Here is a 15,812-nt window from a genome sequence, read left to right as displayed (position 1 = left end):
GGTAATAAAACAGCATTTTGGGAATGAATAAGAAGAATGAAGATGTTAGCATAAGGGAGGTGTGTGAGACATTGAGTAGAATGAATGTGGGGATCATGACAGAATTGTTAAAAACAGATGGGTATATAGTTTTGGAGTGTAGGTATTTTTGTCTCCACAGACTTCGGAGTCTGTGGAGACAAAGAACTTTGTCCGTGGAAGCAAAGAAGGGAATGTATGAGAGTATACTTGTACCAACACACTTGTATGGGTGTGAAGCGTGGGTGATGAATGTTGCAACGAGGAGGAGGCTGGAGGCAGTGGAAATGTCATGTCTGAGGGCAATGTGTGGTGTGAATATAATGCAGAGAATTCGTAGTTTGGAAATTAGGAGGTGTGGGATTACCAAAACTATTATCCAGAGGGCTGAGTGGTTGTTGAGGTGGTTCGGACATGGAACAAAACAGAATGGCTTCAAGGGTGTATAAATCTGTTGTGGAGGGAAGGCAGGGTAGAGGTCGGCCTAGGAAGGGTTGGAGGGATGGGGTAAAGGAGGTTTTGTGTGCGAGGGGCTTGGACTTAGAGCAAGCATGTGTGAGTGTATTTGATAGGAGTGAATGGAGACAAATGGTCTTTAATACTTGATGTGCTGTTGGAGTGTGGGCAAAGTAGCATTTATGAAGGGATTCAGGGAAACCGGCAGGCCGGACTTGAGTCTTGAAGATGGGAAGTACAGTATCAGCACTCTGAAGGAGGGGTGTTAATGTTGCAGTTTTATAACTGTAGTGTAAAGTACCCCTCTGAGAAGACAGTGATGGAGTGAATGATGAAAGTTTTTCTTTTTCGGGCCACCCTGCCTTGGTGGGAATCGGCTGATGTGTTAATAAAAAAAAATGTATATATATATATATATATATATATATATATATATATATATATATATATATATATACACATACACAGTGGACCCCCGGTTAACGATTTTAATCCGTGCAAGAGGGGTAATTGTTATGCGAAATAATCGCTATGTGAATGAATTTTCCCCATAAGAAATAATGGAAATCAAATTAATCCGTGCAAGACACCCAAAAGTATGAAAAAAAAAATTTTACCACATGAAATATACATTTTTCCCACACACAAAGAGAAGGATACATGCACAATAGTAGAGTAGTACATGCACAGTATATATTGTGCATGTACTAGTCTACTAAATGAAGAATAAATGACACTTACCTTTATTGAAGATGCAGCAATGACTGATGAGACACTGTGTCCTGGGAGTGCCTTTTCCTCCTGAGTACTGTAGGTCCTGTTTGGCATTTTCTTCCAGAACAGGCCTTATCACACTGTGTATGCCACTACGATTCTTAAATCTCTCAAACCAACCTTTGCTGGCTTTAAATTCACCAATATGAGCACTAGTTCCAGGCATTTTTCCCTGTTCACCTGGGTGTTAGTCGACTTGTGTGGGTTGCATCCTGGGAGACAAGATTAAGGACCCCAATGGAAATAAGTTAGACAGTCTTCGATGACACTGACTTTTTTGGGTTATCCTGGGTGGCAAATCCTCTGGGGTTAATTGTTTCTTGGTATTCTCAATAAGCCACACCAACAACGGTGCTACAGCAGCAGCAGCAGCTGACAGTGCAGCAGCAGCAGCAGCTGACAGTGCAGCAGCAGCAGCAGCTGACAGTGCAGCAGCAGCAGCAGCTGACAGTGCAGCAGCAGCAGCAGCTGACAGTGCAGCAGCAGCAGCAGCAGCTGTACCACCAATAGTAGCGATGGTTGATTGGGGTTTATTATACAACCTGGCCAGCTCGGAGACATGCACTCCACTTTCATACTTATCAATGATCTTTTTCTTCATCTCTATTGTAATTCTCACCCTTATTGCTGTAGGGTTGGCACTAGAAGCTTTCTTGGGGCCCATGGTCACTTATTTTCCAGAAAAAGCACCGAAAACACTGTAATAATACGAAATATTCCGATTGTATGCTTGGATGTTACCGCGGAGGCTGGCTGGTAAACAATGCCACCGGCGGAACATGTGAGCGTGGCTCAGGCTGCACATTGGACGCGTCTCGGACGAAAATCGGTAAGCGGGTTTTTAAGCGGTATGTGAGGCAAAATTTTTGCAATTAAAGTAAGCGGTATGCGAAATAATCGCTATGTGATGCCATCGTTATGCGGGGGTCCACTGTGTATATATATATATATATATATATATAAAGGGAAGGGGGACAAAAGTGTGTGTAAAAATTATATGAGAATAAGCCTGAGTATACCAAGTAAAGTGTATGGTAAGGAGACAGAGCAGGATTGCAGATGAACAACGAGGCTTTAGAATGGGTAGAGGATGTGTAGATGAATTATTTACATTGAAGCATATAAGTGAACAATATTTAGATAAAGGTGGGGAAATTTTCATTGCTTTTATGGATTTAAAAAAGGCATGTGATATAGTGGATATGGGAGCAATGTGGCAGATGTTGCAAGTGTATGGAATAAGTGGTAAGTTATTAAATGCTGTAAAGAGTTTTTATATGGATAATGAGGCTCAGGTTAGGGAATGTAGGAGAGAGGGAGATTATTTCCCAGTAAAAGTAGGCCTTAGACATGGATGTGTGATGTCACCATGGTTGTTTAACATATTTATAGATGGGACTATAAAAGAAGTAAATGCTAGGGTGTTGGGAAGATGGGTGGAATTATAATATGCAAAAAATAATACAAAATGAGAGTTGGCACAGTTACTTTATGCTGATGATACTGTGCTTTTGGGAGATTCTGAAGAGAGGTTGCAAAGGTTAGTGGATGAGTTTGGGAAGGTGTGTTAATAGGTAAGGAAAAATTGGATATCAGATTGAGGGGAGGGAGTATGGAGGAAGTGAATATGTTCAGATAGTATTTGGGAATGGACGTGTTGGTGGATGGGTACAGTATATGAAATATGAGGTAAGCCATAGAACTGATGAAGGGGAAAAAGGTAGGTGGTGCATTGAGGTGTCTGTGGAGACATGATCCATGGAGGCAAAGAAGGAAATGTATGAGAGTATAGTGGTACTAAAACTCTTATTTGAGTGTAAAGCATGGGTTGTGAATGTTGTTGTGAGGAGGTGGTGGCTGGAGGCAGTGGAATGTTGTGTCTGAGGGCAATGTGCAGCACAAATATTATGCAGAGAATTCGTGGTTTGGAAATTAAGAGAAGGTGTGGAGTTAATAAAAGTACAGCCTCTTCTCACTTAACGATGGAGCTCTGTTCCTAAGACCACATCGGTAAATGAATTCGTCACTAAGTGAGGAGCATATGTACTGGTAATGGGTTTGTGTCAGCCATATTTGATATTGTTTTAATGTCACCTTTGCATCATTTATAAATTTTTTCTGGTATATTTTTAAATATTTATACAGTAGCTTACTGTATAATACACAGAATAGAGGAAATCAGCTCTAACATACATTACGTATTTAAGTACGCATACTGGTCAGAGAGCCCATCGTAAGTCCGAGTCGTCGGTAAATGAGTATGTCGCTAAGTGAGTAGAAGCTGTACTATCAGGAGGGCTGATGAGGGGTTGTTAAGGTGGATTGGTCACTTAGAGAGGATGGAGCAAAATAGGATGACTTGGAGAGTGTATAAATCTGTAGTGGACTGAAGGTGGGGTAGGGGGGGTCATCCTAGAAAAGGTTGGAGGGGAAGGGGGTAAAGGAGGTTTTGTGTGCAAGGGGCTTGGACATAAAGCAGGCATGAATAAGCATGTTAGAAGTAAGTGCAGACAAATGGGTTTTGGGAATTGACAGGCTGCTGGAGTGCAAGGGAAACCAGTTAGCCAGATGCGAGTCCTGGAGGTGGGAAGTACAGTGTCTGCACTCTAAAGTAGGGGTTTGGGTTATTTGCTTTTTAGAGTGGTATCTAAACCATCATATCTACATGCGTCTGGCAAGACAGTGATAGTGTAAATGATGGTGAAAGTGTTTATTATTTTTTGGGTCACCCTACCTCAGTGGGAGACAGCCAGAATACTATTTAAAAAAAATGAAATGCAAACAATACTTAGGTAATTATGCAGCTGCAAAGTTGGCATTTTTGGTGCTTGGCGAGGCCACATTGGGTCCTGCTGCTCTGTGTGTAATACAGTGGAACCTCAAATATCGAACTTAATCCATTCCAGGAGCTAGTTCTGAATTCGAAAAGTCTGAAAAGCGAAGCAGTATTTCCCAAAAGAAATAAATAATGGAAATACAATTAATCCGTTCCAGAAACCCAAAAATATTCACAAAAAAATGCATTTTATAGATATTAATTACAGTTTTACATACACACAACAAATATAGTATTCAATTATGTATTAATAAATGTAAATAAACATATAAAATAACATTTTTACTTACCTTTATTGAAGATTGGTGATGGCATCTGGAAGATAGGGAGGAGGAGAGAGGGAGTTGGGGTTAGTGTTTGGAAGGAGAATCCCCCTCCATGAGGACTTCAGGTAAAGCCCTCTCTGGGGTTACTTCCCTTCTCTGTCTTTTAATGCCACTAGGACCAGCTTGAGAGTCACTGGACCCCTGTCTCACAAAATAACTGTCCACAGTCCTCTGTTTCTGGTGCCTCTTTAAGATTTCCCTAAAATGGGACATGGCTTTGTCACTGAACTTGTTGCAAAGATGACTTGTTTCAGCTTGCTCAGGGTGGTACTTCTGCACAAACATTTGGACATCATTCCACTTGGCACAAATCTCCTTAATCTTTGAAGAAGGCACCTCATCTACTCCCTCTTCCTCCTCCTCTGAAGCAAGGTCCTCAGCTGTGATCTGATACTGTTCCAGATGAAGCTCTTCCAGCTCTTCAGTGGTTAGCTCTTCCCTGTGGTCCTTCACCAACTCTTCCACATCCTCGTCACTCACCTCCAGCCCCAGGGTGTTCCCCAATGCTACAATAGAGTCCACAACAGGCAGAGGGTCATCAGGGTCAGCCTCAAACCCTTCAGAATCCCACTTTTGGACACAATCTGGCCACAGTTGTCTCCCAGCAGGGTTCGAAGTCCTGGAAGTCACTCCCTCCCAAGCCTTACCTATAAGGCTTATGGAGCTGTAGATATTGAAGTGATTCCTCCAGAACTCTCTTAGGGTCAGCTTAGTGTTTGGTCATTTCAAAGCACTTTTAAAACACTGCTTTTGTGTAGAGTTTTTTGAAGTTAGAAATGACCTGCTGGTCCATGAGCTGGAGGAGAGAAGTGGTATTAATGGGCAAGAACTTCACAGGACACATGACCATAACACAAGACACAGATCTCTTTTTGTTGTACCTCGTGTCAGTGTCACACTGTGTAAAAACTGTATACACATAAAGGGCCCCAAAATATGAAATTCATTACCAGAAGATACTAAAGTAACCCGGTCTGAAAATCAATTTAAGACTCTTCTCAAAAGCCACTTAATCACCCTAGACTAAATGCTAAATACTCAGTACTCACATATTCAATATGTATTCCCATATCATAATTTCAACAGCTACTTTTGAACCTTTTATCCATTGTTGACAGGAATATAATTGAGTCATTGTTTTCACAAAAAGCATTTTTGAATATATGAATATATCTTTTGTCTTATATAAACTAGATTCACCTATAGGTAATAATCTACTGTACAATTATGATATAATTAATATTCTACTGTACAACTATGATATAATTCTTAGTGTTAAGTAGTCAGTGAGCCAATAATGCCTAGGCATAATAGAGGCTCTCTTTGCATTGCAACCAATTTTTGTAAATACATAATCTCAATGTACTATTTGCAAAGACATAAATAAATAATTAAATAAATAAAATAAAACTGAAGTCTCTAGACAAGAGGTCTAATAAGCTTGGAGGATGAGCAGGAGCATTGTCCATTAACAGGAAGCACTTGAGTGGCAAATTATTGTGTAGGAGGTATTTTCTCACACTGGGGCCAAACACTTCATGGACCCACTCTTTGAAAATTTGCCTTGTGACCCATGCCTTATTATTTGCTTTCCACAAGACACACAACTTGTTCTTTATGACATTGTTTTTCTTAAACACTGGGGTTTTCTGAATGATACACAAGTAAAGGCTGCAGTTTAAAATCACCACTAGCATTAGCACAGAATAAAAGAGTTAGCCTGTTTTTCATAGGCTTGTGTCCTGGAAGTGCCTTTTCCTCCTGAGTAATGTAGGTCTTCTTTGGCATTTTCTTCCAAACAGTCCTGTTTTGTCACAGTTGAACACTTGTTGGGGTTTGAATTTTTCAGTGTCTACGTAAACCTTAAACACCTGTACAAACTTCTCAGCCACCCGTTTGTCTGAACTGGCTGCCTCACCATGCCTTACAACATTGTGTATGCCACTACACTTCTTAAATCTGCCAAACCAGCCTCTGCTGGCCTTAAATTCACTATCAGCGCTGGTTCCAGGAGTTTTCTGTACTAGATTGGCATGCAACTTTCTTGGCTTTTCACAAATAATGGTCTTTGAAACACTATCACCTGCCATAGCTTTATCCTTGATCCACACCAGCAACAACTTCTCAACCTGATCGATTGTCTGTGGTCTTTTTTTGGTTACCATATTAACACCTTTTGCAACATCAGCTTCCTTGATTTGTTCTTTCTTTGCCAGGATAGAACCAATGGTCGACTTGTTTTTCCCATACATCCTGACAAGCTCAACAAGTCTCACATCACTTTCATACTTCTGTATTATTTCCTTCTTCACATACATGGTGTTTCTCACTTTGTTTACCACAGGGGTACCACTAGCAAGTTTCTTTGGGCCCATGGTAGCTTATTTCACAGTCCCACAAGCACTAAACACAATGAAATAATCGTAAAATGTTTGAATGAGAGCGCAGTTTAGTGTTCACTCAAGCATCAACAAAACCAGACTGGCTCATGGTGCCTGTGCGGGGATGCTGACAGAGTGGGCTGCCGGACAGGTCCGGTACCCAGTGGTTCGAAAATAGGGGCGAGTTCGATAATAGGGACAAAGTTCGTTCAAAAAAAGCGTTCGATTTTTGAAGAGTTCGATAAGTGGTACGTTCGAAATTTGAGGTTCCACTGTAATGTAAACACCAATTTGTCAACTTTCTCTTTAATACAACATGTTCGTTTTTCTTCGTTTTCACTAATATTGCCTATAACTACAATCTGTGAGCCTTGGTATTATTTACATAATTGTTCACTAAAAATGTTTCATTTATATTTATTGTTTGTAATGTTCTATTATATACACTATTTACAGGCCCTGGGAGGGCCACTAGCACCAGAGGTGGATGGTTTGTGGTCATCACTGTTGTCATCACATGTATGACCTATTCTAGTGGTTCCCACAATGCACTTGGCAGGATGGGATTTTTTCCTCACTAGTGCACACCTACTGCACACACCTATTCTTTGTTGTGTATGCCACTTGTGTTTCTCATTAAATTTGAAGACGGTACACACATGACTGGAATTCATATTGCTAGCACTTTGTACCATGATGCAAATTAGTGTCGTTGGCACTTTAAGGGTTAAGATAACCCATTCATTAGTACTGGCCCTGTGGCATTGCTTTTGCAAGGTAGTGGTGTCTAAAGACATGAAAGTAAGATAGTTGATGGCTCACCAGAGCAGGAGAGATGCTGACCTTAGTCTGGGAAGGTTGATAAGGAAATAAGGGCTATACATAAGAGGAGGATAAGTAGTGTTACGAGATGCTTAGAGATGATCATTGGATTGATGGAATAGCAAACTAATCTGTGATGTGTGAAGCAGTAGAAAAAAGTGAGATCCATGCAACTTGAGTGGTATGCATGGTAATGTGGTAGGTTTAGTACAATTTGGGTAAACAGTGACAAATAATTAACTACATATGTCGTGCAGATTTTGGAGTAAAGCAAGCTAAAATATAGCATACTGTATGTTCAACATTAGGTATTGAAACTTTTAGCTTCTGCAACTTATTTAATGTATTTTTGGGCACGTTAAATTAATGTTATACACCTCAGTGAGAACCATTGTTGCACTTGGTATGTTCTTACATTGGAATAGTCATTTCAACCATTTGATCTAATTTAAATGTGCTAAATAGCTTAGTTTTCAGCTATCATAGTTTGAGGTTTAGTAGTTGACGTTAGCTTTTTCACCACCTAGACTGTGATAACAAACTAAGCGCTGTTTATCTCTGATTGTGGCAGTAGTGATCCTGCCACAGACATCAAAAAGCATGTTGATTATTCAGCTGTGTTACGACAACTCATAGATCACACTTAAATGGCAGTCCAATTGGTGCTTTCATCTGCCACTCAGAGTAGAAGGTCCAATGTAAACATTGAGGACATATGCATCAGGTTATGCCACCAACCCACACATGCATGTGCACTGCTCTTTAGTCATTTGAATGTACCTTTTTTTGTGCATGTATGATATGTTCATATTTTTTGGTACAATTTGGTCAATAAATGGGGGCTTTAGCAGTGCCCATTGTCTTTTAGCTTAGCACAAGAGTTATGATTTGAATAACAGCCATGAGATTTTGTTCAAAATATTTAATTTTATATTCATTACATAAGCTGATTGATAGTTTTGTGTACAAAAAATTACCATTTAAACTTGTAAGGAACATTATTTATGGTGCTGATAAGATGTGTGAATATACAGTAATTTGTGCTACTGTGTATGTTTACTCACATGATTTGTGGCAGTGTCCAATAAACTTACCCTTCTGGGTTAAATAAAAAATTTAACTTGGCATATAAGCAAATGTTCTTACATAGTTATGGTTAATAAATTGCTACTAGGCAGCTCTCATTAACACTAGGCAAGCAATTTACTGTGCTTCCAGAGGTGACTAGGAAAAAAAGCAAACATGAGCACTTACCCAAATAATAACTGGAAGCTGCCTCACTTTTTCTTTAAATCATTGCACTTAACCCCTTTACCTTTCCCTTAGTGTGGGTATACACATTCGTGAAGCTAAAATAATTTGTACTTTTTAGCCTAGCGTCTCCCAGCCAAGGCCAAATTAGAGTGAGTGTATGAGTGTCAGGTGTTCTGTGCCTTGTTGAAAGTGACTGTCAACAATATGTGAACAGAGCACACTTCAAAAGCAGACATATTGTGGCAATGGATGGTTGAACGAGAAGGTTAGGCTACACAAAGAAATATAAATACAAACAGAACACAGTTGAATCGTATACAGTCATTAATCAAGGCTTTTCACAGCATAGACATTCTGCCAAAATACTACCACATATATTATTATAAAACTGTTGTACTTGACAAGAATATATTTTTTTACAAACTGTGTAATGGTACAGAGCAGTGGGTCCATCAGCCTACATACATAAAACAAGTACATATAGTGAGGGAGGGATAGTGGTCAACAACAGGTTTCTTAACTATTTCTCTAAGATTCAGTTAAGGGAAATTATGGTTTAGACATTTCTTATCCTTTGCCATCCATGGTAATGAGACTGGGGTTTTAATAGTCATGTAACTTGCTTCTCTGCTCATGACAGGTCAATAAGATAATGCCTTAGGTAGGTGTTAGCACGTAATGATCACTTTTAGTACAGGGCTTATGGGTGTCCTGGTTTGTGACTGTAAGGTGTCCTGTCCTCATCATATAATGTTTTGCAGGTAAGTCTTGGGAAGCTTGTCATTTTAACCAGTTTATTCTTTTATCCTAATAAAAAAAGTCCAAAAATCATGTACAGTAATAAAGTTTCTTCATTTCAGGGCGAAGACCACCTGCTGGCACAAAGCTGAGTTTGATCACTCGTCTAGGTTATACTGATGGTGATGATCCCCATCCCAAACTGATGGCTGCCAGAATGCAGGATAGACAGATATCTTGCCATTTAAGGAAAGAGCACAAGTTTGGAGGCTCAACATATGATTGTTCTCCTATGCCCTTGGTTGTCCTGTACAGCCTTTACCATGATCACTACATCATAAACATTAAGGTTCCTAATATAGAATTTGATCACATTGAAGACCTGTATGTCTCAGTAAGTTCTTTATATGAAAAAGTTATGTACTAGTATTTTCGGTTATGTAAATGTTGAGTTGAATTCATGTTATAACCTCAGAAGTTCAGTTATGGTAGTGATGGTGGATGTGTATTAGAGATGGTAGAAGTGTAGTGTAGTATACTAGATTGAAGATGTGTAGTGCACTGGTTGCAGATTAGCAGTTTAGTGATGGTAGGTTTGTAGAGCAATTATGTTCTCTCTCTCAGCCCAACAACCAAATTCTTCTATTGTTGTTACTGTACTCCTTAGATATAATTTGAGGATTTAAACAACTGTATGCAAATAAGTCAGCAACTTCCACACCAACTTGTTTTGTTTACTGTAACAAATTTGGATTGAATTTGCTTAATTATACCTGAAAACCTCTCGTTTTCAATTTCAGTTAATTAGATTAATATTATTGTGGATGTTTGTATACCATTTGTGGATCCTTTTTTTTTTTTCATACTTAAAAAGTGTCGAGAAAATAATTGGGCATGAATGTTAGTTTTTAGCTCAGTTACACTGACTCGCGGGGTCGGGTCAGGTCGGGTCGGGTCAGGTCAGGTCAGGTCGTGTCTACAATACCCACACTTCCAGAAAAAGCAAAAAGCATCTCTGTTAACCCTTTCAGGGTTTTCGATGTACTAGTAAGGCTTACGCACCAGGGTTATTGACGTACTAGAACGCCTAAATTCTAACGCCTTCAAATCTAACGAGAGAAAACTGGTAGGCCTACATAAGAAAGAATGGGTCTATGTGGTCAGTATAAAAAAAAATCCTGCAGCACACAGTGCGTAATGAGAAAAAAAAAAATGACTGTGTTTTTAGATTAAAATGGCGACTTTGCACTGTATTTTCGTATGGTATTTATGGTTGTATTCTAGTTTTTCTGGTCTCATTTTATAGAATGGAAGACATATTACAGAAATTGAGATGATTTTGATTGGTTTCACAATGAAAAGTACCTTGAAATTGAGCTCAAAGTAGCAGAAATGTTCGATTTTTACCAAAGTTCAAAAGTAAACAAATCATGCCAGGCGTCCAATACACGTCAACTGGTGAGTCTGATATTCTTTCACAAGTGTGCTGATATTATTTATACCATTTCTACACTAATGCAGTAGTCTGCATAACAGTAAATCTTCTATTTTTTGTAAGAATAAAAATTCAAAGTGGAAAGCAAAAGAAATATGAGAGGAGCCTGGGGACGTGACTAACGAACAGAGAACTTATTTTAGTGCCAGGAATGTCTGTCTTGTTTATTCTGGACCCTCTTTGGAAATTGGCATCTTCTGAAATTTGTGTGAAATTGGCAAAATTGCCAATTTCTAACCACTGTATTGGATAGTTGAAATTGGTAAATGGGTGGTTTCTTGTATTCATTCGATAGAAAAAATGTAGTTCTAGCGAAATAAATATGATTTTTGTCGACTAGCACACATTAATTGGCAGAAAATAGGGCTCAAATTTGGCGAAATTGCCAATGCATAAACATCAGCAAGACTGCTAAATTCACGAGAGCATAATTGCGTAAATTTTCCATCAAATTTCATACTTTTGGTGTCATTATGATCAGGAAAAGATTCTCTTATCATTTCATAAGAAAATTTTTTTTTTTTTTCCAAAATATTTTTGACCCTGAGAACAAGTTTAGGAGAGGGCCTCTCGTCCCTGAATGGGTTAAAGTAATTTATTATTGCACCTTTTTCTTTTTTAATTTTTTTTTTTTTTTTTTCAACAAGTCGGTCGTCTCGCACCGAGGCAGGGTGACCCAAAAAAGAAAGAAAATCCCCAAAAAGAAAATACTTTCATCATCATTCAACACTTTCACCACACTCACATTATCACTGCTTTTGCAGAGGTGCTCAGAATACAACAGCTTAGAAGCATATATGTATAAAGATACACAACATATCCCTCCAAACTGCCAATATCCCAAACCCCTCCTTTAAAGTGCAGGCATTGTACTTCCCATTTCCAGGACTCAAGTCCGACTATATGAAAATAACCGGTTTCCCTGAATCCCTTCACTAAATATTACCCTGCTCACACTCCAACAGATCGTCAGGTCCCAAGTATCATTCGTCTCCATTCACTCCTATCTAACACGCTCATGCACGCTTGCTGGAAGTCCAAGCCCCTCGCCCACAAAACCTCCTTTACCCCCTCTTTCCAACCCTTTCGAGGACGACCCCTACCCCTCTTTCCTTCCCCTATAGATTTATATGCTTTCCATGTCATTCTACTTTGATCCATTCTCTCTAAATGACCAAACCACCTCAACAACCCCTCTTCTGCCCTCTGACTAATGCTTTTATTAACTCCACACCTCCTAATTTCCACACTCCGAATTTTCTGCATAATATTTACACCACACATTGCCCTTAGACAGGACATCTCCACTGCCTCCAACCGTCTCCTCGCTGCTGCATTTACCACCCAAGCTTCACATCCATATAAGAGTGTCGGTACTACTATACTTTCATACATTCCCTTCTTTGCCTCCATAGATAACGTTTTTTGACTCCAAATATACCTCAACGCACCACTCACCTTTTTTCCCTCATCAATTCTATGATTAACCTCATCCTTTATAAATCCATCCGCCGACACTTCAACTCCCAAGTATCTGAAAACATTCACTTCTTCCATACTCCTCCTCCCCAATTTGATATCCAATTTTTCTTTATCTAAATCATTTGATACCCTCATCACCTTACTCTTTTCTATGTTCACTTTCAACTTTCTACCTTTACACACATTCTCAAACTCATCCACTAACCTTTGCAATTTTTCTTTAGAATCTCCCACAAGCACAGTATCATCAGCAAAAAGTAACTGTGTCAATTCCCATTTTGAATTTGATTCCCCATAATTTAATCTCACCCCTCTCCCGAACACCCTAGCATTTACTTCTTTTACAACCCCATCTATAAATATATTAAACAACCATGGTGACATTACACATCCCTGTCTAAGACCTACTTTTACCGGGAAGTATTCTCCCTCTCTTCTACATACCCTAACCTGAGCCTCACTATCTTCATAAAAGCTCTTTACAGCATTTAGTAACTTACCACCTATTCCATATACTTGCAACATCTGCCACATTGCTCCTCTATCCACTCTATCATATGCCTTTTCTAAATCCATAAATGCAATAAAAACTTCCCTACCTTTATCTAAATACTGTTCACATATATGCTTCAATGTAAACACTTGATCTACACATCCCCTACCCACTCTGAAGCCTCCTTGCTCATCCGCAATTCTACATTCTGTCTTACCTCTAATTCTTTCAATTATAACCCTACCGTATACTTTTCCTGGTATACTCAGTAAACTTATTCCTCTATAATTTTTACAATCTCTTTTGTCCCCTTTCCCTTTATATAAAGGGACTATACATGCTCTCCGCCAATCCCAATGAAATATCATATTTCATATAATGTACAAAATGCGTTATTTTATGCAGCATAATTTTTACACATATACATACAAGACAAATGAGCATCATTTGCAGTGATCAGGTTTTATGGTAAGTGAAGCCAGACAGACCTTAGCAGTTCACCATAACTCATCTGTAACAAAAACTGTATTAACCCTTTGGCTGTCGCAACCCCAAATCCTGAAGTGTCTCCTGGTGTTGAAAATTTTTTGAAAAAAAAAAAAAAAAAATCTTATGAAATGATAGAGTATCTTTTCCGGATGGTAATGATGCCAAAAGTACGAAATTTAATTCAAAACTTATGGAATTACGCTCCTGCGAAGTTAGTGATCTCTGCGATATATACGCATCGCCGATTTCACCGACTTTGAGCCCTATTTTCGGCTAATTTCATTGTTCCAGTCGAAAAAAACTCATAGCTATTTCTTTAGAACTCCATTTTTTTCTATCAACTGAGTATACAAGAAACCTCCCATTTACCGATACACACTGCCCAATAAAGTGGTCAGAAATTGGCAATTTGCTCAGTTTCACGCAAATTAAAAAAGATGCCAATTTCAAAATAGGGTCCAGAATAAGCAATGCAGACATTCTTGGCACTAAAATAACATATCCTCTGTTCGTTAGTCATGTCTCCAGGTCCCTCTTAAATTACTCTTGCTTTGTATTTTGATTTTTTATTCACATAAAAAATTGAAGATTTATTTGTTCACCACAAATTATTTTAGTCCCTTTTATATTGTCTCCTTTATTTTAGCTTTAAAAAACTACCTTAGCTCATTATTTTTACATTTGTTAAATAATTCAGGTGCTATTTTTTTAGCTTTAGAATATTTACTTTGTTTTATACTTAATTCTAACTATAGATTCACTACAAATCTTATGATTACAAGCATTGATCCTGATACCAACCTCTTATTTAATGACTTAAATGATTCAAACAGTTACTGTAATTACTACACAGCAGAACAATCAAAGGCACTTCTCAGAGCCAACAACAACATAACTATCTTTAACTACAATATCAGATCTTTAAGCAAGCATTACGATGACCTCCTAGCATTACTAAATTCCTTGCATGCCAATATGTCCATCATTACACTAACTGAAACCTGGCTAAAGCCTGATACTACAGATGTCTATACCATTCCTGGTTACACAGCCATACACAACTGTAGGCCAGACCAACAAGGGGGTGGCACAGCTATATACTACTCAGACCAACTAGAATGTATCACTAATACTTGCACAAGGGATGAACATGGGGAATATATAATAGCTAAATTCAAATCCAAATACCTACAAAAACCTCTCACAGTGATAAACATCTACAGAGTTCCACAATCAAACATTAGCCAATTTAGTCAGAACCTAGGAAGTATGATAACTGATCCACGCATGAACAAAGATCACTTACTACTCTCAGGTGACTTCAATATAAATCTCCTGCAAGACCAGGACCCACACGTAACTGAATTCACAAACACAATGAGTAACTGCATGTTGCTACCAACAGTAACAAAACCTACAAGAGTTACGGAGACTAGTGTTTCCCTACTTGACCACATCTGGACCAACACCATATCCCCTTTAAAATCAGGCATAATTACAGATAATACCACAGACCACTACCCTACTTTCCTCATAACAACTCTTGGTAAAATACCCCAAGACACTACTAAAGTCACCTTCAGACTTCACAATGAGGCAGCCATTAATAACTTCACAACAGCAGTAACAAACATTGACTGGCACACTGAGCTAGAAATCTATACAGATATTGACGAATGTTTTAATAATTTTCTAAAAAAGACCCAATACCTCTATAACAAGCACTGCCCTAAAAAAACTAAACAGATGACAGCTAAGAGACTGAACAGTCCCTGGCTAACACCCAGCATTCTCAAATCCATAAATACAAAACACCAATATGAAAAACAGTACAGAATGGGTCACATAACCAGAGACCAAACAAAACATTACTCGTCAACCCTAACCAGCCTGATAAGAAGGGCAAAAAAATTGTATTATGAGAACAGATTATCCAACTTACGAGGTGATATAAAAAAGACCTGGAAGACCCTATCACAAATTCTGGGAACAAAAAAGATATCATGAAATAGCGAAATAAAATTAGCAAAATCAGATGAACCCCAACTCCCACCAACAGAAACAGCAAACAGACTCAATGATTTCTTCTCCACAGGATAGGATAGGATAGGACTCACAGGTAAGTACCCACGAGGGGCGAGGGGCAAGTGGGGACAGTGCGAAGAATAGACGGTGAGAGGAATGTCTTGAGTCGAAGAGAGAAGAGTCAGGACTAGACCCAACTGCTAAGCCACAATAACGATAACAA

The 15,812-nt window shown here is 38.7% G+C and overlaps 1 protein-coding gene across 5 annotated transcripts in view; it reads left to right on the top strand.

Annotated features, from left to right (window-relative positions):
• LOC128689424 (protein wntless) overlaps window positions 1-15,812 on the top strand; it is a 169,422-nt gene that overhangs the window by 80,678 nt on the left and 72,932 nt on the right. For 3 of the 5 annotated variants that reach the window (XM_053777686.2, XM_053777684.2, XM_053777683.2), the window contains one exon: window positions 9,728-9,999. The exons of 1 other annotated variant lie outside the window; for it this stretch is intronic. In XM_053777686.2, coding sequence (XP_053633661.1) covers window positions 9,728-9,999 — 272 coding nt within the window. The remainder of the gene's footprint in view (window positions 1-9,727; window positions 10,000-15,812) is intronic. One more of the 5 variants, XM_053777685.2, reaches the window with a different exon arrangement.

This window comes from Cherax quadricarinatus, chromosome 18 (assembly GCF_038502225.1).
Source record: "Cherax quadricarinatus isolate ZL_2023a chromosome 18, ASM3850222v1, whole genome shotgun sequence".
Lineage (NCBI taxonomy): Eukaryota > Metazoa > Arthropoda > Malacostraca > Decapoda > Parastacidae > Cherax > Cherax quadricarinatus.
This window is presented reverse-complemented; position numbering and strand designations above follow the sequence as displayed.